The sequence below is a fragment of the Cygnus olor genome, chromosome 6 (assembly GCF_009769625.2).
Source record: "Cygnus olor isolate bCygOlo1 chromosome 6, bCygOlo1.pri.v2, whole genome shotgun sequence".
Lineage (NCBI taxonomy): Eukaryota > Metazoa > Chordata > Aves > Anseriformes > Anatidae > Cygnus > Cygnus olor.
This window is the reverse complement of record NC_049174.1, coordinates 12530721-12555664: the sequence shown is the minus strand read 5'-3', so window position 1 is coordinate 12555664 and position 24944 is coordinate 12530721. Positions and strand designations below refer to the sequence as shown.

At 40.9% G+C, this 24944-nt stretch overlaps 1 protein-coding gene and 4 non-coding genes across 5 annotated transcripts; all 5 read right to left on the bottom strand.

Annotated features, from left to right (window-relative positions):
- Positions 1-923: 923 nt before the first annotated feature.
- NOP58 (NOP58 ribonucleoprotein) lies at positions 924-24912 on the bottom strand. Its single transcript, XM_040561841.1, has 15 exons — positions 24759-24912; positions 22028-22104; positions 20228-20280; positions 18286-18410; positions 17415-17551; positions 16181-16245; positions 14777-14911; positions 13766-13911; positions 12685-12811; positions 11900-12063; positions 11046-11180; positions 9743-9804; positions 7022-7155; positions 2021-2142; positions 924-1268 (listed from the first exon to the last, which is right to left on the bottom strand). The coding sequence occupies exons 1-15, from the start codon at positions 24801-24803 to the stop codon at positions 1212-1214; spliced, it is 1584 nt and encodes a 527-aa protein (XP_040417775.1). The 5' UTR covers positions 24804-24912; the 3' UTR covers positions 924-1211.
- Positions 12445-12530, bottom strand: LOC121072722. Its single transcript, XR_005821381.1, has one exon. It is a non-coding gene; the product is annotated as a small nucleolar RNA SNORD11 (small nucleolar RNA).
- On the bottom strand, positions 13577-13660 carry LOC121072723. The gene has a single exon (XR_005821382.1). It is a non-coding gene; the product is annotated as a small nucleolar RNA SNORD11B (small nucleolar RNA).
- On the bottom strand, positions 15522-15609 carry LOC121072720. The gene has a single exon (XR_005821379.1). It is a non-coding gene; the product is annotated as a small nucleolar RNA SNORD70 (small nucleolar RNA).
- LOC121072728 lies at positions 19877-19965 on the bottom strand. Its single transcript, XR_005821386.1, has one exon. It is a non-coding gene; the product is annotated as a small nucleolar RNA SNORD70 (small nucleolar RNA).
- Positions 24913-24944: the final 32 nt, after the last annotated feature.

Genomic DNA, 24944 nt, shown 5'->3' with positions numbered 1-24944 from the left:
CAATTATAGCAGTTAAACCCAGCACAATCTTCCTGAGAAAAAGGAAATGAAGTTAATGTTCTTGATACTGGTAGAAGTGCATGAAGAAAACACCTTACTAATCTTGTTAGGGATTCAATATGTCCATTTACACTGAAAGATATGCCAACCACAGGCAGTTAGATGACAAGAGTTGGTCATTAAATTATATTCCACAGAAAAGCACCAGCTGCACTGGCTGAAATGTTACTAAATCCTGCTAACAACATTGCTATTTTGCTTAGGTTAAGAGTCTACCCTACACCTATTAAAAAAAGTTGACAATAATTAAGGAATGGAGTGGTGAGCATAGTCAAATAAACATTAAGCTCCAAGTGCCTTCACCACATGATGCTTCTTCAGCATATCTTGTAACCCCAACAGAGAATGGCAGAACTTGCAAATGGCTATTTCTACTAATAATAAAAAATACTTTCTTTTTCCATTTCACTATCAGGTAACTCAAAGTCATTTTGCTCTATGCTTTTTTCTTATTATTATTTAAAAAAAAAAATCAAGTGAATAAAATTACCACAACAACCACAGAAGCAATTTGGAAGCCAACCCACATTACTTCAAAACCTGCACCTCAATCTTGTCAGTCAGTGCAACAAAACTGAAATGTTTGAAAAAGGATTAAAAAGGTCTTCTCATGAGAACTACATTGCAGACTTAACAGCTCAGCTGTTCAATGCATCTTTTATATTACGCACTGATATCTGTATCAATTTTATGGAGAACTTAAGAACATTTACAAGCTTTGAATTCCTTAGATAAGAAATTACAACAGAACATCTATACATTTAGAAAGAGTTTTTTGCTGATCATTCTCTTAAAACAACAAATCTTAGAAATAGTCCTGATAATGGTTAGAAAGCCAGCAAATAAGTTAAAAGACAAAGGCGTAAGGTCTCCATAAAAATGTTTTTATTTTTTTTAATCAGTGAAGACTGCATTTGAAAAAAGGATCTACTTGAGCTTTTCAACTAAAGAAACTGCAAAACAACCCAGCAATCCTTCCAAGTAACAGAAACACAGGTATCCTGTTCCAGGACAACAGGTAACTATCAAATGCATCTCCTTGCCCTCTTGCAATATTGGGAAGTTACAAGTTTTTAGTAAGAGGCTAAAGAAATTTTGTCAAGAAATACTACTCTGAAGCAGCTGTCCCACGGCCTGTGTTTCCCCGTTTCTCAGTCTTCATCCTCATCCTTCGGTTTCTTCTTTTTCTTCTTCTTCTTCTCTGTATTCTGGAAGCAAACAAATGTTGCTATGAATCAACTATAATGGAGAAGCAAAGCAACACAGGTAGCTAAGAAACGGAGCTCACTCAAAGCATCCCTGTAGCTGCCACGCTCAGCACAGCGCAATTCAAGAGATGTCTCCTTCCTTTATTGCTAATAGACTTGATGGTTACAGCACAGTGAGGCCAGGGGGCAAGGGAAGTTGTGCTGTCTGTCACACCACTGGCAGCTCAGCACTGTGGTCAGTGTACATCAGACAGTGTAGCTGCCCTAATCAAAGGGGAGAAAATTAAATCTGATGTTAAGAACAGAATTTCAGAACTGAGCAATTAGTTTGGCTACAGCATCTACTCTGTTGCTGCTAGGAGACATCAAACAATGCTTCATCTATTCAGCAGGTACAGCCTCTGCTCTGCAGGAGCCCTAAACAATAGAAATGCCTGTGGATAAGCACCAAGGGACCTCTGTAGAAGAGGTATAAATAATGAAGACTAAAGCTGGGGGTGTGCTAAGGAAAGGAGAGGAAAGATTCCTGGTGCACGGAGGCACTACAGCCACAAATTTCCCAGACCTTATTTTGGAATGCAAATCTTCCTGGACTTTACAGTGACGGATATTATGAAATAAAGTTGCTAAACAGTAAAACAGTCCTCGTATGCCCTGAGTTACATAGGTAAGAATATTCTCCCCTCAATCCATGTACTTTGAAGGGAATTCATTCCCAAAAAGGGTGAAGCAGCTGTGGAATCCTGTCTCACCTCAACTGTGGGGCTGGTGGGTGGTTCCTCAGTCAGTGACTCCTCTTCTTCAGCTTGCTTTTTCTTTTCCTTTTTCTTTTTCTTCTTTTTGACAGGTTCACCCTCGTCTACATCTGCTTCTTCTGTACCACAGAAAGAATAGAAGTGGCAGGTTGTCAGTTATTAGAAGCATTTAAGGCAAAAGATAAAGCTTTCTAGGAGATGTGAGAGGATGCAATGAAAATATTAAGAAAGAACACAAAAAAACACTCTTCCCCTTTACGTATTTCCATACCTATTTTTTCTCCACTTCTCCCCTGCTTGCATAACTATTCCTTACTGTTATCAAAACATACAGCTACTTAAGATGACTGACAGTGTGACAACACTATTCACCTCTCCTGGCACAAATAGCACTCCTATATGCTGCCTTCAACATTTAAAAACAAGCTTGCATGTTTTATTTGCCTGCCAAATTATCAAGTACTCTTTCTGAAAACAGACTGTCCACAGTTAGGCAAATATTTTCATCAGCATCACAAGAGCAGTGGAAGGACTCAACAATCCTCATCAGAAGTGCATTCAGCCAGCAGTAGGTTGTTCTCCACTGATTCCCTTATCTTAGCATTGGAAATCTGCTACGAAGCAGATCAGCAATCTTTTCTTAACTGTTTAGACTGGCAAACACAAAGATCTCTTAATGCTGAACTGACATAAAACATTTAATGCAAGAGCAGAAACTCTGCCCTGGAAGACAGGAATTGAATTATTTATATAAGCTGAGAGGACTGTTAACCCAAGGAGAGATTTACTGATGCTCTCTTACATTTATTTTTCAGAACTATTCGTCACATCTATTCACAGCGGTAGAGACATTATAATTTACCACCACTCATCTTTCTAAAATACATGCCACAGTCCTAGGAACCTCTAGGTAAAGAAAACAAGCAGAAATCACTACCCAGCTGACAGCTTATGCAGTAGCCAGGCTGTTACTTCAGTGTACCTAAGTTAAATTTATTTGCACAACTGATTCAGTGCGAGATACCAAATTTCTCAGTATGTAGTACTCATGAGTAAATTCATGATATAGCAACCATTGTCCTGCAGTAGCTGCAAAACCAAGATGCCAAAGCTAGTAGTGTTTGTGGTATGTGCAGCTGCTACCAGAGCTGTGAAGCAATTTTTTCAGTGTACTCCCCCCCAAAAAACAGAATCAATTTCCTTTTGAAAGCGTACTCACTTATCACTTACAAAAAGAACAGAAACAAAAACAGTGCTGTTATTTTTAAAACAAGAAAAAAACACACAACCTCCTAATATTTTAATTATATTGTCACAAGTTTAGTTCCTCAGGGCAGCAATGCGATTATGAGTCAAAAATATACTTCAATCTTTGCCTCCAACATAACCTTCAGATATAGAACGGGCTTCATTGTAGAAAATTTCTAGACATTTCCACAGCAAAATACAGCTAGCTAACACATGAAGGTTTTTGACATTTAAAAAGTGACAGAAGCAAGCCAGCAAAGGATTCCAGATAAAAGAACTGGTATATATGACCTTAAGTGGATTCCACCACACACACACATCATTCACAGTGAACAGTGTGCAATCGTAATGGATTAAAACCATGTAAGAAAAAGTATCCTTACCTCCCTGTATATGACACAGCCAAATAAAAAGTGGCTTAAAAATAAGTCTATCCTACATTAAAGCTATACAGTACCAACAGTACACAAATCACATTTCACTATGCTACACATATTCACTCAGCAGGATTGGTAAGCTAGGCATTTTCAAGCAAAACATTGGGTGGTACCCTGGAAAAAAACTTGTTATTACTCTGTCTTCAAATCTGACACATCAGGCAGTGGAACTTGTCATAATTTACAACCACAGATAATGCACTGCATCCTCACAGGCACTGTCACTTCTCACAGCTGGCAGCAGACGCCTTCAGGAAGATTTAAGTTGCTGCTTTCTAGCAAAGCTCATTGCAGGACTTCACATATTTGTACCTAGGCAGAACGAGGACAGAGGCTCCAAGGGTGCTGCTCTTCTCCCTGCAGATCTAACAGTTCTAAGTCACTCAAGCCCAGCTGGATTTATGATGCACAGCAGTTGACAACAACTGATACTATCAGGCACCAAGACACAACAGGCAGCACCCAGAAGAGCAGTTTGACTGACAGCCCTGAACAGCACTGGAAATCACTAGCAGTAGTTCCAGTCACCCATTTTCTACCAGTCTTCTCTAAGCTTTTACATACCAGCGTCTAATGCACCCTCCCCTCCTCATGATCCTCCATGCATACACAATCAAGTCACATAGCCTATCAATAAAGACACCATGTCACAATGTTGCTGGCATTTAAGGTCTTGTGCCTTGCAGTGTTCCCTGCATTAATTTGTTTCTATTTGCAACACCTTTTCAAGTGAGTAGCTGCTGCTATACTCTGACACTTAAGCTAAGCACTTCACTGGGGGCACTGGCTGGCCCCATTAGTGGTATGCATTCTGTTTAACCACATACAGCTTCAGACTCTAGCCACAAAAATAATTCCCTTCCCCTACCATTAACACTGATTTGTACTAAAAGACAACTCCTTAAGTAACTTATTTCAGGCACTATCCTTCTGCTTGGTTTCCTTTTAGGTGTAAAAGATGGTTTGAAGTCATGCCTCCCTCCTTAGTGCCCCCACTCGCAGTTCCTATCCGAAGTACTGCCATGCATGCACTCCCAACAGGGAGACAGCAAACACCACACACCACATCTTGGAGTAACATTCTCATTTCAGGATAGCACAATGCAAAATACTGTTCCCCCTTTACTGTGAATAATAAAGTAATAGTCTGACAAATCACTTTCCAGTGACAGCTTCCCATCTCATTCCTTACCTTCCTCGTGTAATATGAAATGGATCACACTTATCTGGCTAAAGAATTCACTTTTTTCCTGAACTTCTTTTCCACCAGCACCATTTATCATGCAGCTGCACAAACAGCATGGGGAAGGAGGGGGCAGAGACTTCTTACGCAACGTTGTGTCTGGATGCATAATCTCTGACCAGAGAAAAGCCTAACAGAGCAATGCACCAGAAAGAACAGGGCCAAGAACAGCAGAAATGAAAGGCTTGTGCATATGCAAGTGGACATGCAATATAAATTTCAATGCTGGGTCCTCCTCTGCACTCTCCTGTGTACTGCAGAACTCACTGAACTACTCAACAAACTTCTTGGCTCACCACCACCCCACCAGCATGCTGTGCAAACATATCAACTGGAAAAAGAGCAAGGTCACCGTCTTGTCTAGCCTGTGTCAGGAAAATCCATGTACTTCGCTGGGTGGTCAAACAAGAACTTGCAAACTTAGTGACAGTGCTATTTTAAAGGGTACAGGAAGATAGGCTGAAAGGATGAGATCTGCATATAGTTGATATGAGGTCAATAAGCTCTCTGGAACTGCTCCTCCCACAGTTTGAAGCATCTGGCACACATTAGGAACATAGTTCTAATGCCCAAATGTCCCAGTAAAATGACCCACTTGATACAGAGAACTGGAGTAAAAAGAATAGCTGTGAACCTTTGAAGGATGCCCTACCCTTTCAGGAAGGTTTTTTCAAGTTTTCTGAAATCAAACAGAACAAATTTCAGTAGTTCACCAATACTCTAAACACTGTCTACAGCTCTAGTAATTCCTGGTAGCTCAAGGATAACTGCTAAGCTCCACCAATCCCCTAAACTAAGAGGTAACGATGCTCAAAAAAGTAAAGGAAACAAGTTTTCCTCTATAAAAGCATAAACCATTGAACAAAAGTAACCTTTTCATACTGTAAGAGACCAGGCTGGAAATGACTGTAGTATTTCACCTGCAAGGAGCCCACACCTACAAGATGTCAACACTTTGACAGCGGAAGGGAGGCCCAAGGGAACGATTCTGAGGCTACAGTAAGGGAAGTTAGTTCAGAATATTACCAAAAGCAGTGAAAACACCCATGTTCTCCAAAAAGCAAATGGGCAAAGTTCAGGCCTCCAAAGTACTCATTTGTCCTTGTTTCATTATAAGCATGTGAGAACAAGCTGGGGCACACATCTCAGCTTTACAGTACAAAGGATTCTCCCTCTAGTGAAACTTGAGTTCTCAGCTAAGTTTAGGTTCCTACAGGTTGCTCCATCCATGTACACTGACACCATAAACCAACTACCAACCAGCATCTGGAAACTTCACCTCAGTTTAAGTTGAGTGTTAAGAGGTTTATAGCCAGCTACCATGATAGCCTACCTCCTATTTCTCTAGAGCACAGCAGCACAGAGAAAGGCAGAAAGGGAAGGCTTTGACAGTCCCTGCCTCCATGCATGCGCAGTTGACAGAACTGGAAGCAGTTCAAGCTCAGGGTCTCACAAGAAGAACTTAAAGTCCCAAGTTACTGGGTACTCCGCTGATGTAGGAATTATTAGGCCAGCCATTTGGAGATGCTGGAAGTACACAGAGGAGAAAAGATGGAAAATGTTGGTTGAAGTGAACCACATTACAAAAACCAGAGTGCTTTGTAGTTACAGTCAGAACCTTTCCTCACACAGTATCTCGAGAGAAGGAAAGAAAGTGTGGCCGCAGCTGTTTTAGTTCCCCAGAGAATAACTGTTCACGTCATAAATTCAGACTGAAACTTCCAACTTTGAGTTCTAATGTTCAATGTTTACACATTGAAACACTTCCTTGCAGAATGAAACAGTATCTCTTAAAGAAAATTCGGGCAAGATGTTTTTTTTTCCACAGAAGCTTTTTTGCTTCTTGATGCTGAAGCCCACTAAAGATGAACTGAACAATGTAAGAAGAATGAGTAGAGCTTTTACTTTTCAAAGTGTTCTTCTATCCTTACAACTGTTTAAGACTATTATTATTAACACATTATGTCATAACCAAGGAGAGTAACCAGGTGTAGTGGCTGGTTGTCAGTGTTAAATCCCACTGCACGATGCACACAGCAATATGCCAGCATCACAGATGCAGCAACTAACCTTTCATCTCTGCTTTGAACTTCTTTGCTTTCACAGCAACCCCTGCCTCCTGTTCTTCCACCTCCTGAATTTTGCGTTTCTTTGAAACAGCAGGAAGCGTAGAGTCACCAGATGGGTCATATACTTTTACTTCACTGTAATGAAAGAAGCAAGATGGTTTAAGTAACAAAGGAGAGCTAGCCCCCAAGGTAAGATCCTGCAGTTGAACATTAGCTTTCCAGCACAACCTCCCAAAAACATTAGCAAATCAATCCTTCTCAGCTAACAAAGCATCTACAGGCAGTCAGGTCCTTTCTTCATCACATGAATTGTTCATCAATCAGTAATCATGACTACAGGAGATACACCCATGAAATACAACTATCTGATCTGAACAGAAGATATCAGTTCTGATTTGTATCTGTTTGAGACTCTACAGATACACAGCACTTAGATCACTCCTTTGATCTCTTTGCAGCTGAAAGCCTTCCTATCACAGCTGGATAGTTACAAGCACATGGCTCCCCAAAATTTGAAGTCTATACGAGTGTATCCTACGGGTAACAGATATACAGGATTAAGAGTAGCTTAATTTTTGCTTTTTCTGCACTGCCTCTCCACCATTACATTCAGAGAACACAAGTCAAAAGGAAAGGTAATGGCTCATCTTTGTATCACTGACTTGATGAGACAGACAGATGAATACTTAATCTTTTTGAAACTCCCTCTTCCTAAATAACGTATGTTCCTTTGCTCAGCCTCAAACTTTTCTAAAGGGTGCAGAGAACCAGCTGCTCTGAAACCCAGTGCTCTTCATTCAGACCTTTTCAAAGGCAGTTGAATCATCTAATATCAATAAAGCAGGTTTTTTTTTCTGACTCATTCAGAATTGCTACTCAAGGAGAATGGAGTTTTAGAACACTAACCCTACACTACTCTCCCCCAGCCATGTTCTGAGTATCTACACTTCTCTAACATAGGAATTTGAGGTAGCTACCTTGCACAGGTTACAAATGAAACTGAGACCAGTGATTAGACTGGGAAGTATGTGGTAATGGTAATAGTGCCATCAATTGCTCCTCTAAACATCACAGATTTTTCTTAGCTATGACCACTACGTATGGCCTTGCAGAAACTGATTACATAGCCTCCTGAAAACACTGGATTCTGTTTCAGTTAAACCCAGGAAAGAGCTCAGTGGCTTCCTTGTCATTGTCAAAATCCTACTAATAAATAAATAATAAAAAAATCAGCAAATAAACACACCAAAGATGCATAACACTCCCTTGCATCTTTTTCTAGAAAGCATAAGAACACTTCGCTTGAACCTCATCTCTGCAAGCTACCTGACAACGAGCTTCTGAAACATTACTTTGATGTAGCTAATTCATGCTGAATCTGTAGCTCCATACAAGACTAGGAGATTCTTGCCAATGTCCTTACAACATTAGCTTAGCCCTTCATACAATCTCCATAAAGTAGTAGCACTGTGACTCTACTACAATGATAATTGGACAGAGACTTGAGTCAGGGTATAGGCACTAACTCTTGTTACAAAGCAGTTGTAACTTTTACAGGAATGCAACCCACTCCTAAAAAAAGCAAACAAATGAAAAAACGTTCAGAAGTTCCAGAATTCAGTATTGCCTTGAATGCATGAAATGAGCATTTTATGTCTTTCCCTTCCAGACAGCCAGACTAAGCCGTACAGCAAGGAGTTATCTTCAGCATTTCTTCTCCCCAAGCCTCGACATGTTTGCAGAGCATGCCTAACAGTAGGAACATGTCCCAGCAGAACTTCACAACTCCCCATTTTAGGAGATGAAAAGCCTTCATGTCGTCTCCTCTCCTCCTTAAGCTACTGCCTCCTTATACACCCTGATGCTTCATTTACTGACACATGGTTGTCTTTTCAAAAGCTGCTCCAGAAATCACAGCCATCAATACACTTTGAGATGCTCAGCACATGGAAATGCAAGTTACAGCCAGCCTTGAGAAAGATGTTTGTTTGGGGACTGCAGACAGGTGCAAAAGTGTTATTTTTTCTAACAGAACTAGCACCAAGCCCCATTTCTGCAGAGCATGTGCCTTCTCCACACCAAAAATTCACCAGAATGAGAAGGCCAAGTTAAGCGAGATGCCTGCCAACAAATTAAGTGGAAAAACCCAGGTGTCAGAGCTCAGATTAATAACACGTTCCAACTCTTAGACATTCAGCCATCTCAGCTGCAATTTACAGTCATTTCAGGCACCAGAAACTATTGCTTAAGATACCGTATTATTATGTATGGGACTTAAGCTTTGTTCAAAATTTTTTTTCCTAAGAATAATACTAAGTAGGTTTCTAGGGCAGCTTCCAAACATGTCGAAGAAATTTAAATTTTGATTTACTCAAAATTAACTTATTCAGACTTGCATTAAATAAAGCTGCTACATATTAACTCCCCAACTATTCAACTTTGGGGCTGATGCTGATAGTATTTAACTATGCTTGTTATCTGATAACATCAGTAATTTACTACTAGAAAATCAGGACTGTTTCACCAGTTCACTGGCTTTACAACTGTAAAATGCAGGAACATGGAAATTCCAATTAGTGACGGGACTTGTTATCGGTGTTTAAGAGCAAAGAAAACGTTTTCTGGATCTCAAGGCAACCCAGCCCACAACCAAAAAGTTTCTCAGGAATAAAAATATGAAGAGTTATTTACACTCAGCCAAACTGAAAAGAAAAACATTCACCTCTTGTTTTGATACTTGTCTGTCCTGGCCAAGGCTTTTCCAGTGCCACTTATTCTTCTTATCTAAAATAAAAATTTAGAAGTGAAAAACAAATTACTCATAATGAAAACAATTCACAACATAAGTTTCACAACCTTTGAAGGGAATTTAAAAAATGGAAAGATAAGCGGCTTTTATTGGTCAGGCTCTGGCGTAACTACATGAGTCTTACACCTGGAAGTAGAATAATGACAGGGAGGTAACCAGGGTGAAAAAGGCATGTCTCTCTCTAATATTGCTCTTCAAGAAGCCAATGCGATTAAAGGGCATCTAGTACAGGATTGAACACATCACAGCTACATGCATCATACCTCTACATTCACAAGACCAACTCAAATTTGTGCACCTTTTTTTTTTTTTGCAAGGATAATCACATGTCAGGGCAGGTATCCCACTATACCTGGCATATAGCCAACCTTAAAACCACAATACAGGCTCAAAACTTGATTTGGATTAAATTTGCAACTGTCAGGTGACCAGCTGGTGCTTTGGTATTAACACACCTGTCTCCTTGCTTCTGTTTCCATGGGAAGTATTGCCTCTCATGAAATGTTCAGAGGAGTAGGCAAGTTTTTCTGGATTGTTTCTTTTCTATGCTAGCCACGCCAGCACTACAGCATTAGCATCGGATCTTCTAGCTTAGAAGACTGCACCCAGTTGTAGCTTGCAAGATCACATGCAGAAGGCACACCAGCTAAAAGAGGAAAAATGAGCCCTACATTGTTCCAGCATGCTGTGCCAATGGCAACAGATGAAACAGCAGGTAAAGAGAGGCAAGACGTATTAGGTAATGGGAAGGGAATGCAGCAATTTGCATCTTCTGTGCTGTAAATAACATCTTGCTTTGGCTGCTGAAGACTAAACATCCAGTGTTCAGATTTTGGGGAACAACATGATACCAACCAAAGAGCTTTCTTCTAAGGTGGAAAGGAAGAAGCTATGAAGTAACAATATACCTTTACAATTAATACAGAGATGCAGTAGATTGTAAACAAATGATTTTACTTCCTCAGAATCAAGACTTTTCAGTATAATCTATTTGAAGACAGGCACATAAACAAGAAAAAACAACATACAAACAAAAGGATGCAACAAGCTTACAAACCCTACTGCTCCAGCCAAGGCTGGGAGAGACTAGAGAAATACAATGACACTAGCAAAGGCTCTGAAAGCAGTTTACCAGAAAATATGATAGAAACTTAAGAGGTATAGGATTCAGATTTTTCAAGAATGTCAGCTTGATGCAGTCCTCTATTGTACTTACCCCCCTCTCTTCCAAATGCCTCAGTCTCGTTTCTACTTTTAATCTGTTCTCAGCTCCCATTTCAGCACTTGTATCCTCTCCAAGGGCATCATAACGAATAGTCAAGGCAGTCTTAGCTGCCAGCATTCGAGAAATCTGTGCAAGGCCAAAATATTAAATGCTAAGACTGAACATAAGGTGATGATTCACTCTGATCTAGAAACCATACCCACAAACAGAAGAATAAAGCAAGCATTTACTAGCAGTGTTTAATAAAAAACAGTTAGCATATCATTCTTTAGCATTGAAATACCGTTAATTTAACACCATATTTTCTTCGTAAGGGAGAAAAATCCAAACCTAGCAAATTAGTTATATATCTTCCACTCTACCTCAAACTTAGACCACATTAGTTTGAGGTGCAATTTCCAGCTGGACAACTTTCTCCATAATTCAAGACACACCTTCACCCAGCTGTGTTATAAAAGCCTAAGCTCTTTAAAAGCAAGCCACGAAAGTTACTACCTTTAGCAAACAGTACACATTTGATTTTCAAGCAAGACTAAAACCTGTCACAGTTTACATCGTTTAGCATCACATAGAAGAAAGTAGTAACATACACATTGAGAAAATTGTTACATCACAACTGAGAAGGAATGCACCTGTTGTTATTCAGTTATGTTGATGGACAACCCCATTCCCCTTTCCCAACAAGAAAGGATGGCACCCAAAGATTTGTGGGACAGTGGCACTTTCCACATAATCACAAAGCACAGGAGAGCAGGCCATGGACAGAGCCTCAATGTGAAGCTCAAGCAATCAACAGACTTACATGCTTCAAAAAAGCCAACCCCGTAAACAGTTCTGCAACTCACCTTCCCTTTGTTTTTAGCAGTGGTTTGTCCCACCAGAGAAGCATGATAGATAAGGCCAAATTTAGGTGTGTCCCGCTTAGTCTTCAGTGCTCTGAAGAGTGCCTTCTCAGCACCCAGTATCTGAACCGTTGAAGCTGGATGTTTTGCCAGATTCAAGAGGGAACCTAGAAGGAGGTGACACAGATAGCGATTTATCAGAGGAGCAGCTAAACAAGCAGGATGCTAGACTCCTGAAGTATTCAAAAGCAGCAAGCTCAGAGCCATCTGTTTCTCTAAGAGCTGCTTCATGCTCATTTCCTGAAGGACAGGTAAGCCATTTCAATCTTTCATGCTTAAATTAACTATCTTGGTTCAATTTCAGCAATAGAAAAAGAAGGCTGACTCAATAAAACATACTCCTGGCAGCAATAATGCATCAATCACAAAACTGAACCATAGATAACCAAAATAAGGCTGCTAATTTGAGATGGTCTGACTGTAAAAGTTTAAAGCCAGCTTTTCACTATTTTATCTCAATAGTTACTGGACTATCAGCAGGGAGCTCAGTGTCTCAGAAGAGGTAGTGACTTAAGTTGCCCTCATATTCCAAAGAGAATTCAGGCCAACCAAGAACTACATCATCATGGACTACTACCAAACCAAGCTCATGCTGGTATTCTCAAGACTCCTCAAGAACCGCCTTCCCTTTAACAAGAGGTGTTCATCGGGGCCTTGCATAATGCTTTTAGCTGACAAGCTCCTCAGAGAAAACCTCTGATTAGGGCAACTAAGCCAGTATGACCCACCTGCATGAGCAATTAGCCTTGCTCCAACCAGTTCACCCACCATGACAGTGAGATTAGGAGCAATGGCCATCATTCTGTTCTTCAGGTAGTCATACAGCTGTGTCCGATACTCGGAGATTTCAATCACCTGGCACAGACAGAGGTTGGTTACAGGAATCAGTATTAGCTGACAGACAAATCTAAGAGGTAAATGTATTGAAAGAAGAAGTGCTGAGAATTCTAACCAATGAGGCTAACGGTGCAAACCGCAGACAGACAAGAACCACAGTTATAGAAAGCTTTATATAGGGCGTATTCCCAGAGCAGAGCTCCATCCATGAAGTACATTGGATCTGTATTGCTCATTCCCTTATACAACTTATTTTCTCAGCAAAGCTCCTGACAAAGGAGCTGACAACATGCCAAAGACAGCGAAGCAGAACAAAAATACTTAGTAAGGACATTTTCTTTAGGACAAAACCTTTGGAACATTTAGTTTTCACATAAATCTTTGCCACCATTCTCTTGAAATAGGATAAATGCTCTGTACTTCTCCTGTACAAATACACACAATTAGAACACATAAAAAAGCAGTCCAGTCTAGACCAAGAACAGGAACTCACTATTCCTAACCCTGCCACTCCCTGGTAAAGTCACAAAGGGACCCAATTGGCACCACTGAAGTCAGGAGAAATTCACATGCAATACAAATGAAAGCAGGATAGGGCTCCTAATTCTTTTTGGACTTCAGTGCTCCGCTTTTAACCCAGGGTTTATGACCTAACTTCAAAACTGACAGGTTAAAAACAGGTTGTACAGTACTATTCTTCCAAGGGCTTAAAACACCACCAAAATCCCACTCAAAAGTAAGACTACCACTTTCAGAAGACTTCATGCCGGTATCATCAGTCTGAGATGGCTCAGATGAGGTAGTGACTGTGCACCCTCATGCTTGTACATCAGGAGAGCAACAACATAGGAATCATCACTGCCACCACAACTATGTTAGAAAGGCCCTGAGAAAATCTCTCCTTGGCAGAAGAGGCTCTAATATGGTTAACTAACACGGAGTTCCTACTGCTATTCATATACATGCACATACCTGATCACAGAGATGGATTATGTTGTTTATATCTTCTTCTGATACTTCTGTCCCCATGGAAATCTCGGCGGCAGCTTTCACATCCTCTTCAATCTCCTCTGGTAGGATGTCAGAAACATCAGAGGAGGCAAAATTTCTTCTGTCTCCTGCAGGGGACAGATGAAAGCATGTTTGCACTGGGAGCAAGATGAACAAGTACAAAAAGAACAGAAACAGACAAAGATAAAAGGCCAAAATAATACACACTGAGGCAAGTCTGCCATCATCTTATTCTAAACTCCCAAAACGTGTTAATGTTCAGACTTTATTTATACTATCTGAGAATGGTTAGAAAGATTAAATTTGGAACTAGAAAAAAAGACTTTGTTTTGTAACACTAAACACTACACCTTTTCAGCAGCTGATTGCTGCAAAATTTTAAGTCAAGATTAACAAAGGAAGAATACCAGGAAGCGAGCAGTCATTTACAACTCACCAGGCCTAAGTAATTCTTCCTACACTCAGAAAAAAAGTTCCCTTAAAACCACAAGGTTCTCTCTCAACTGCTAAATTCTTATTAAAAGAAAAATTTATGCAAAATACATGCCTAAGAGGAAAAGCAAGGGTCCAAAATAACACATTCACTATTCTTTCTGTTCTAATGAAAAAATATAGCAGCTGTAGTCTCAGAGAACAGCCACAAAGAGGCAGTGACTCTCTTGACATCAGTGTTTGGCAGCTAATTTCCAAAATGATGTGCTGACTAATTGTGATTCTAAGAATACAAGCTGGTGGTCCACGAAAAACTGGCTGGTCATTTGCTACTAGTTTTCTATTAAGCTTCAGAATTCTAAGTTGCATCAAGATACAGCCAGCATACGCTACTTTTCTGCTAGCCTGTTCTTGATGACAGGATTGTGTATGTGATCATGACTCGCTGGATGAGTGAGTGGCTGGTCTACAAATCTCTGTCATAATGCATTGCATACTAACATGAAACATACTCCAGGCTCATGCCTCCTTATTACTCACCAACTTTCCGCACGCATTTACAATACGTTAGGTTATCAGTGATGATTTTACCCAGCTCAGGGAAGTGCCAACCGTACCATTCCCTACAGCGCATAATATAGTTATTCAGTTCTTTGTCCAAGTCATCAAGAAGTGCTAAGAGAAAGAAGAATGGACTTCTGTTTCTTAAATGTAATCTAAAAACGGAAAACTCTTGAATCAACAAATTTAAATAATGTAAAGGGCAGTAACAAAAGTATTTTATCCTTATAAAGACTGTCTGGAATGAAACACAAGCTGCAGTATGTTAGAAGTCCTAACTCTTCAAAGAACTGCATAATCTTAGGCACAATATTGTAGAAATATTAGAATTCCCCTGAGTGCGGCCTGAACGTTTCATCACTGGGACCATCTTGGACAACAGACTCCTTTAACAGCTGTAAAGCACATTCTCCTGGAAGGAGGGCAGGAGCTAGCATGACTTTTCCTCTTAGTGCCACCCACACAAGATTGATGCAAAAATCATCCATCTAATAAACTTTATAGAAAAAGCCTGTAATGGTGAGAAACTGATCTTGTATTCAGTTACTTGACTGTAATAAGCCCTTTAATTGCCTTTATAAATATATCCGACAAATCCAACAGGCTCACCAATTACCAGATATGACCGATAACTGGATTTACGACATCAGCGTCACACCCACAGCATATATTGCTACAGAGCCCTGAGGCTAAAATATTTCCCTCTAACATAATACCAACATTCCCATGTGTTGTCTCAGTGGTAGTGACGAAGGAGCTGAATTAAATCATTATTTTCAGCTTAACTATGTTTCATCACTGACAACAGTCTGGGAATTAATAATCCAAACAGGATTCCTCACTACTACTTCACAGCAAGTATACCGATTATGATGCTGATGTCTTCAAGGTAAAATGAGGAATGGGTTTCCTAACTGTGTTTACAATTTCAGACTTCTCCATTAGGAAATCAAGGACATGAAATACAGCATTAAATACTGCAGTGTTTTTTAGATGTCTAATGTAAGAGTGTCTCCACATTGCCCTCTATGCAAGCTACCACTAAAATGAAGACTCAGAAAATCCTGACTGTGGGGCCCTGACACTCTCCCAGAACTACTCAGAGGCAAGGCATTTTGGAAAGCAAAGTCCTCAGAGGGCTGAACACTGCCTGCTAATCTCTATGCTAAGAAAATGGACATCAGTTTACTGTATCACCCTAACGATGTCTCTGCTTGTGGCAAACCCTATTAAAACAAACCTTAAGCCTAGCTGAACACAACTACCCAATTTACTGACAAATGCTAGGAGGAAATTGACAGCAATACTTTTCTGTAGCCATTGTAAAGAAGTCAGCTATCTTAAGCTGAATCCATTAATAATTTAAGCTCTAAATATACTTACAAATTGCCTGGACGATCATGGTATCTACTTTGTCTGGGCTGAATTTCAACTTGTATCGGGAAAGGCTGGGGAAGACAAAAGTACAGTTTCATCAGCCTCCTGACATCCCACCGCAAAGCATGCCCTACCTGTTCCTATTTTACAGGAGTATGGCTGCCCATACATTCATTCATACCAGCTCAATTTTATCCCACTGACCACTCTCATCTGTGACCAGTGGCTAAGCCCTGCTGACACAGGCTTTCACAACAGCTGTGACATGTGTACATGCACATATGCTACAAACAAGGTGAAAGGGAAAGCTAAGGCTATCTGTACCACATGCACCAGAGTGAACGCCAACACTAAGGCAGGATATTTCCTGTTGTTGGTTTCTTTCGGCATGGTTCCCTACAAAAGCTATCGGTCAACAGCACTTCTGGTTCTGCAGTGGTTGGAGGTTATCCACAAAATGCTACTGACCCAGCAGCAAATACCAGCAACGCTAGTAAGAGAAGAAACTTGCTAGAACAGATTCTCACTGTTTGAAAAAGCCTATAACCATTTGGCTTTCCATGTATATTTAAAAATTTTCAGTATACTACATTAAAGCACGATAACACGAGGACTTGCATATTCAAAGTACTTTTTCAATATTAATGCCTATTTTCAAGGCATCCTAACAGCAAAAAACACTTTTTAAAAGAATTAGCTACACTGAAGCAGTTCTCTAATTTGCCAATGGCTAACAAAAAAAGATCATGTCAGAATATGGATTAAAAGCTACTCATGAATGTTTGACCCTGTGCTGATCCAACAGTTCTGTATTTAACTACTTCTCCACTAAACCTAACAAGATAATGATGCAGAGAGGGGAAAGACATTATATAATGTATATATGACAGTGTAAATTAGCAAATCACATTCTTCCCCTGTCTCTAAGTGGCAACAGAGTTTTAAACAAACCATATATGGCTTGTTTTAATGGTTGAAACTGCTACAGAGACATTTCAAACCAAGTCCTATAGTACACAACATGCAAAAGGAAGCTATCAACTGACTTTGGGAGAGGTTGACGCGTTTCCTTAGAGTGTGAGTGCAAATCTTTATAAAACAAAACTCCAGATACAAATGCATATTGACTTAGAGTGAATATTAGGCCATGTTGTGCACTCAGACACTTCAAGTATAACTTGGCCCAGGACATAGGAGTGGGGAAAACATGGGATGAAATAAAGGTGTTCTAGGAACTCACCTGTGTGCGAGACCCAGACACATCGCTGCCATCTCTCGAGAAGGAAGGCCTGTAATAAGCCCTTCAATCTGTGAACGGATTCCTCTCATCAGCTCTGTAACCATTGGGCTGTGTATACAACTCAAATTCAACTTATCCTGCAGAGTAGAAATCAACAATCCAAGTCAATGATGACAACTGCATTCCTCTAAAGCCTTTCTTCCAGCAGCCTTATCTTATTAAAATTGGCTTTCCCGCTACCATTCTATGGTCACTTGACAGGTCCAGTCTTCTTTGATGCTCAAGGCAGTGATACCCTCAGTGCTCAACACTGTAACAATCACGAGTTTGAAGGGGAAATTTACAGTTAAGGCTCTATCTGCTATGTAGACACCAGAAGTGAAGACTAAAGATTTTACAGTTTACTAGAAAGAGATTGGCTACAGAGAGAAAATCCAAAGATAGGCTGTTCAGATTTTTAGGTTTTGGGGTCTTTTTCAGAGCACAAAACTGAGTAATTATTTCACTGTCCTTGGTGGTATTCACTTCAACATGGAATCCTACTCTTTTTGCATCCCACACCAATCTCCTAAGACATGATGAGAACAGGGTCAGAATAAAAGTCTCTGGAACAGGCAGCATTCAGACTCAAGACAAGAACCTACGATTTGACACCTAGGAGATACCAGAGAAAGCAGACCACCTCTACTGTACTTCTTCCTTCCTCTGGTAGACAAGAACTGAAGGACACATTTGATCACAAGGATCTTCCATATCACAAACAAAACATCAGCAACATGTTCCTTTGTTAATAACTTTAAAATCTCTGCAACCTGTCTGCAAGATTTCAGTAGCATGAGACAAAAAGAAGAATGGCAAAGTCATTTATCACCTTTATGACACCCCCAAGTTTGGCATCTGCTACAGCCAACTGTTCATGAGCATCTTTTGCCACTATCTTCTTCAGAATTTTCTTCAAGTTCTTGCTGAGCTTGCCTTCTACAAGAGCTGTGGATGCTGCAGAAAAACAAAAGACCAGAGATGCAGTTTCCTTCCCCTCCTAAAACCTATAACAATAGGACCCCTAACTTAGTGCTTTTATTTTGACTGCCCACAATAGCTCTAGTCTGAACTGCAATACTACTTTGCTATAAAATAGCTAAAATCAATAGAAGAAAATTGTACCCTTGCCCTTTTGAAGGCCTAAATCAAGAACCCTTCTCCCGGTTGCCTCACCTTTCACCATGTGTTTTCAGTTTCATTTCTTTCAATATTTTTTAAGGAACTTTACAAGTACATCACATGCTTTAGATACAGGTTTCACATTTCAGAAAGCAAGGTTTTAAGGGAACATTTTGTGTGTGATTTAATTAACCAACCATTTTCCAGTTCCCTTAATCCACACCCACAATATCTTAAATTGAGTAACAGCTTATTTGCATCCTCTGATGATGATAACCTACTATCCATCAAAGCCCAACAAAGAACCATGCCAAGCACACTGACTGGGAAGTCAGACACAGACCCTTTTAATACACACCATGCAGACTAAAGAATTTTAAAGGGATTTTTTTGTACTCAAGTATTAATAGATCTGTAAAAGCTTTACAATCCCACACAATATATTTTAAGACAGCACTTATACAACTCTCTCTGCAGGTCAGCTTTGTGCTCCACTGAACTGTGATTGATGCAACATCTTCATCATAGTATATATAGCAGAAGCCAATGATTTTTGACTTCCAGAACCTTAATGAAATGTAAGGGTAAAAATCTAAGTGCTGTGTTCGGATTCCTCCTTCCTCTCATCCGTTCTATAATGGAGATAAGTCATGAAGCTTTCAAGCTAGCCAATAATTCCTAAGCCACTTAAAACAGGCAGATCATTTTCCCTTCAAAATAAATGTGACATAGGTAGCCTGAGTAATCTCCCCCCTTTCCCAAATAAACCACAAACTCTACTACTTTGCTTCAGTTTTGCTTTTTTTAAAATCCTGACAGTACATGATCTGAACCTAAAACTAAGAAGCAACATACTCCAAAAAAACATGCCAGGTAGAGAAAAACATACAGCAGCTTCAGTCTCAGCTGTTTTACTTGTGTGTATAGCATCTCCATTTTTAAACTGCTTCCTTACCTTCCATCATAAGCTATCCCTGCTACATCTGAATATGAAGATCCTTTCTTTGATAGTGTGACGTTTAACATCCACTTACAGAAGTCATACAGTAACAGTGAATTCAGCAGCAAGAATCATGCCTTCCCTGAATGACTAGCTGACTCTTTTATTATTTGTGTTCAAACCAGTCTGCAGTGTCAAGTATTTGAGTGTTTAAAGAGTAAAAAAAAAAAAATGAAGGCCTTATATTCAACAAACTGCTGAAATTCCTTGAAGTGCAATACAAGCATTTTTTGCAAGAAAAAAACAGGCACAACATGTCCATAAAACAAGAGCATTTGTAATAATATATGTACTCTGATATCTGTCTGTTGTCTCAGTGGTAGTGACGAAATGTTGACTCGTATCATTTACATTCAGTTCCAACAAGAATCCATCATTGACAACAGACTACATACATCAGTCAAACTTCTACATGGTGCTCATCAGGAAACTACTTGGACAATAATGGCATAATGAAGTTTGTTTTCTTGTGTCTCTGCTACACTACAGACTGAGTGGATGACATCAAAACAACAAAAACAGCCTTTGAAAAAAAGAAGTATGATCTAAAAACTAAGCAAAGGAAAAACAGAGCAAGGACAGAGGCAAGTAATGAATGAACTAGCGTGTGACGGGTTTGGTTTTGGTAAGAACAGTATTAACTCTCACTTACCAGCAAGAGCTTCTGTTGTGTCCTGAAACTTTTCAAAGTGTTTCAGCTTTACTCTACAGAAGAGAAAAATACACGTGTAAACAAATGTACACAAAACAGATGCTCGAATTAACTTTGTTTCTCCTGTCCCCACTATTGCAGTCTTACAGACAACACAGGAACTGTAAGAGAACAAGAAATCAATATCCAGACCCTTAAAAAGGAGGGAGAGCAATAAACCTGCAGGTTAACTCCAAGCCTGATGTAACTTTTCAGCTGCGTCCCATAAGCTATTTTTCAAGGAGTAATTTTGATTTAGCATTTCTAATTAAGATGAACACAATCGGAAAACCTAAGCCACCTTTTCATTTTGTAGTTCATAATTAAGGACAGATACCAACCATCTGAATTTCAAGACAGCAGCACCCTGATTAAGTAGGTGTCACTGCTGACTGATGATACTATCTTCCCACTCATCTTCAAAAGGGAACCTTCTGCCTCTGCAAACAGCCCAGATTTAACTTGCTTTTCAACCAAATACACCTTCAAAGACTTTAAAAGTGAACCCATTCATTGCCCATGAATCCTCAAATCCTCCCTTGTAATTAATTACATGTTAGAACACAAGTTTTGAGTTGAGCTTAAAACAAACAACTAGCAAACAGAAAATGCTTTCATGCCCAAACTGATGACCAGAGCCAAAATCATACAAAAGGTGTTTAAACACACTGTGCCAGCTCCTTAGGCTCAAGCTCCTTCTCCCCCTCACATAATCTGCGGTGTTGATATCTAGAGCTACAGTTAAGAAGCTATCACGATCCAGTAAATTCCTTGTCAGGGACAGGCATTTGACTAATCCAGTTCTGATTAACCACTGCTCTTTGTGAGTCAAGTATCTGCAAAAGAAGCAAGGTCACAGATAAAGCTGAAAGCTAGAGCTAAGAACTCAAGCCCAACAAAAGCTCCAGGCTTATTTTGATGCCTTTTCATAAACACATGAAATACAGGAACTAACTCGATCGGAGCATAGATCCATTAAGAGCCACATCCCCTCTAGCAAGGGGCCAAGATGATGTTTCCAAGACAAGAATAACAACACTACAAACAGACGGATGTGGGATATTCTGTCCTCTCCTCTAAACACTCTTCCAGAGCAGGGTAAATCCAAAATGCAAGGCATAGCTTGTTCAGAGGTATCTGTTCTAACCAGAGCTGGTTAGAAGTTTTCCAGTAAAAACACCCTATACGGACTTGGCAGGAATTCACCATTGTTCCCAATCTTAGAATGATTTGCTAGAAAGGCCAGCTTGGTCACCAGACACTGCAACCCCTGTGCAGCTGCTCACTGACACTAACAGTCACTGATGGCACAGGCAACAAGACTAACTCTCAATTTACAGAAGGATTCACATGCTCTTAGTGTCAGATGGGTTAAATTTTTTTTTTTCAAGAAGTTCCTGTGAGCACAAAAATCTTATTTCAGCCAGTTTCAGCATTACAAACTCACATATTCTCATCACAGCATCCAAGTCTCCTTACAATACTTTTCAACTTTTTGCTTCGTTGGTATATGGTAATAGCTTCTGCAGCTAAATTACACTGCAAATTAAAAAAATATATATTTCCTTCACCCACTTTGATATTGCACCTAAAGTTTGTCTCAGTATCTAATTTCACATTACTGTTGCTCACAGTGTTTAAGTTTTACAATATTGAAAAATGAAAATCAATACTTCTTTCTGAACCTCAGATGTGCAGAACTACACAGGCAGTCACGTCCTTCCAAAAGCCAAGCTGCCACCCGCACATAAGGCTGCTTACATTTTGTTTGCTTTTTCAGGAGTTTCAAATTCTTTCCATAAACTGTCGACTTCTTGGAGCTTTTTCTCATTCAGAACCTGTAGACAAAACAAAAACAAAACAACAGTTATATTTAAAGCATTTCTGAACAACTTTCAAACCTGCATTCAGCACAGAAGACCTGAAACAGATTTATAGCATACCCAACTACTGGAAGTTAATTCAACAAATTCGGTTAATTCAACTGTGATTTCCAGTTTCACCATTCTCTCTCAGCATCTTTATCTTTAGAGTTACATCCAGCATACAACAATATTTACAGTGTTAAATTTACTTTCAACTGCACTACAGAAGTTGCTCAATAATGTCTGGGCTCTTCTGAACCCACACCATCAAAGCAAAGCCCTCTCCTTGTTTATCAAAACCGGGCTTGCTCTACCACTTACAAGACTCATTCACAACCCCAGTGACCCAAAACCAAACCTGCCTCTACTTTGGGAAAATACAAACATGTCTGGGACACCTCACAGGAAGGAGTGATCCCACAAGTTATTGTCATGAATTTGAGCTAACCCGAGGAAGAAAGAGGACGTCTCTAGATGGATGACTTTTCACCACAGCTCAGTAATCAAACGAGCCAAAAATTACTTAAGAAGCTGCAATGGCTTAATCCCATCTCTGGTCAAAAGGGATCTCCTTTCAGTTTTTAAACAGCAGAAGAATAACAATTACAGTCCTAGATCCTACACACATTTCATAAAATGCCAAATGTACTGCAAATTCCTAGAAAAGTGCTCAGGGGAACAACATGGACAAGATCTTTACAACATTATGTTCTTTAATACCTCAGTCAAAAACATTGTGGTTTTGTCGCTGCAACTTAGATCCAACACAATTGCAATTTGACTCAGTGCAGTATAAAAATTCGTTCCAGGATTACAAGATTCTGCTCCCTTGCAGATTTTTAAACCCAGGTCAGAGGAGGCTGTATTTTTTAAAGTGAATTAGTAGTTGAGCAAGTAAACACAGTAACTCATCTCACACAGGACACTGAGGCACAAAAAGCCCTTTGGACAAATCTTCCTTTGCCCAGCCTGTTGACTCTTTGCTCCAATTTGTCCTTCCTATCCCGAAGATGACAGAATTGTCACCTTCTATGAACAGACATGGACACACAGAGAAAAATACATACAAGCTGCTAAATTGAGGTCGCTAGCATATAAAAATTATGGCTGCCTAAGGACATTTTAGGTACCACATGATAGCAAGACTCATTGGGAAGAGCCTTCTGAGATCTGGAACACGGTTATGCCATTTGCCCTTACTCTTTAGACTCTTTGTTCCTCTGATAAGAGCAACATCTATAAGGGAATATCTGAGAGCTACCCTGGTTCAAGAGGAAGATAGTACTTGACCACCAAAACATAAAGGCAGAGCACAGTTATGCTAGCTATGGATACCTGTGGGTACTGCTGAAAATGGGAGTGGGTGACCACAACTATTTCCAGAGTTTCAGAAGCCCAAATTCTGTCCAGCCCTCAAGCAATTAGAAAATAAACAAAACAGCAGCAACTATCTCTAGAGGCTACTTTAAAAATGAAAAAAAGCAAATTGCAGCTAAACTCTACAGGTAATTCTTTGATACAGAATGAACGTACAAATATAACTACATAAATTTGCAACTACTGTGTGTAGGAAAAGAAAGCTCTCTCTGCCCTGCAGACATGCAGTGTGGCTATGACTCTCCATGTCTGGCATTGGCAGCTGCTAACAGAACCAGAATGAAAAAACAAAGCATGTCTCAAAACACGTATTTTAATAAAATACTATGTATGCTCAGATCCAGCAGACGGTTCCCAGCTCTACCGCAATCTAAGCCAGGCACCATTTGCAGTCCGCTCTCTCAGACAGGAAGTGTTTAAAGCCTGCTTGTGAACGCTGCTGCTTGCTGCCTGGTGCCCTCTAGCTGCCTCGCACACACACCACAGCCAGGCCCCTGAGCCCCAGCTGCTGACATCTGCAGCCGTCTGCTGCAGCACTTCTGCAGAAAGACTTCTGCATTTCTCTTTGCACACCTCCTCTTACCTTTGCTTTATGTCGACTTTAGCTTCACAGATTATAATACGGGCTGTTTTCAGCCCCTCCTGTAGAGTCACAGAGAAGAACCACAAAACATCTCAAGTTGGAAGGAACCCACAAGGGTCATTGAGTCCAGCTCCTAGCTCCACACAGGACCACCCAAAAATCAGACCATGCGTCTGAGAGCGTTGCCCAAACACTCCTTGAACTCCAGCAGGCTCAGTGCCGTGCCCACTGCCCTGGGGAGCCTGTCCCAGTGCCCGACCACCCTCTGGATGCAGAACCTTTCCCTAACACCCAGCCTGACCCTCCCCCGTCCCAGCTCCGTGCCGTTCCCTCGGGTCCTGTCGCTGTCCCCATAGAGCAGAGCTCAGCGCCTGCCCCTCCGCTCCCCTCGTGAGGGAGCTGCAGGCCGCCATGAGGCCTCCCCTCAGCCTGCTCTGCTCTGGGCTGAACAAACCAAGGGACCTCAGCTGCCTCTCGCACACCTCAACCCCCAGACCCCCTCAACCCTCAACCCCCAGCCCCTTCGCCGCCCGCTCCGCCGTTCGCCCGCGCCCTCCGCGGCTCGCGTGTGGGGACGCCGGTGGCCGGGCCGCACGGCCGCCCCCGAACCCCTCCCGTCCGGGTGCAGGACCCCGCCCGCGGCTCGCCCCCCGGCAGCTGCCCGCACCTTGAAGATGGCGTAGCCGGCGGCGGTCTCGAACAGCACCAGCATGCTGGCGGCGGGGCGGCCACGTGCGCGAGCGGCGCGGACCCGTACCGCGGGCGGAGCGGGCGCGCGGCGGAAGAGGCGGGGCGGGGGAAGCGGCCCCGCCGGAAGCGCTCCCGCCGGAGGGGGGAAACGCTGCGCGCTCCC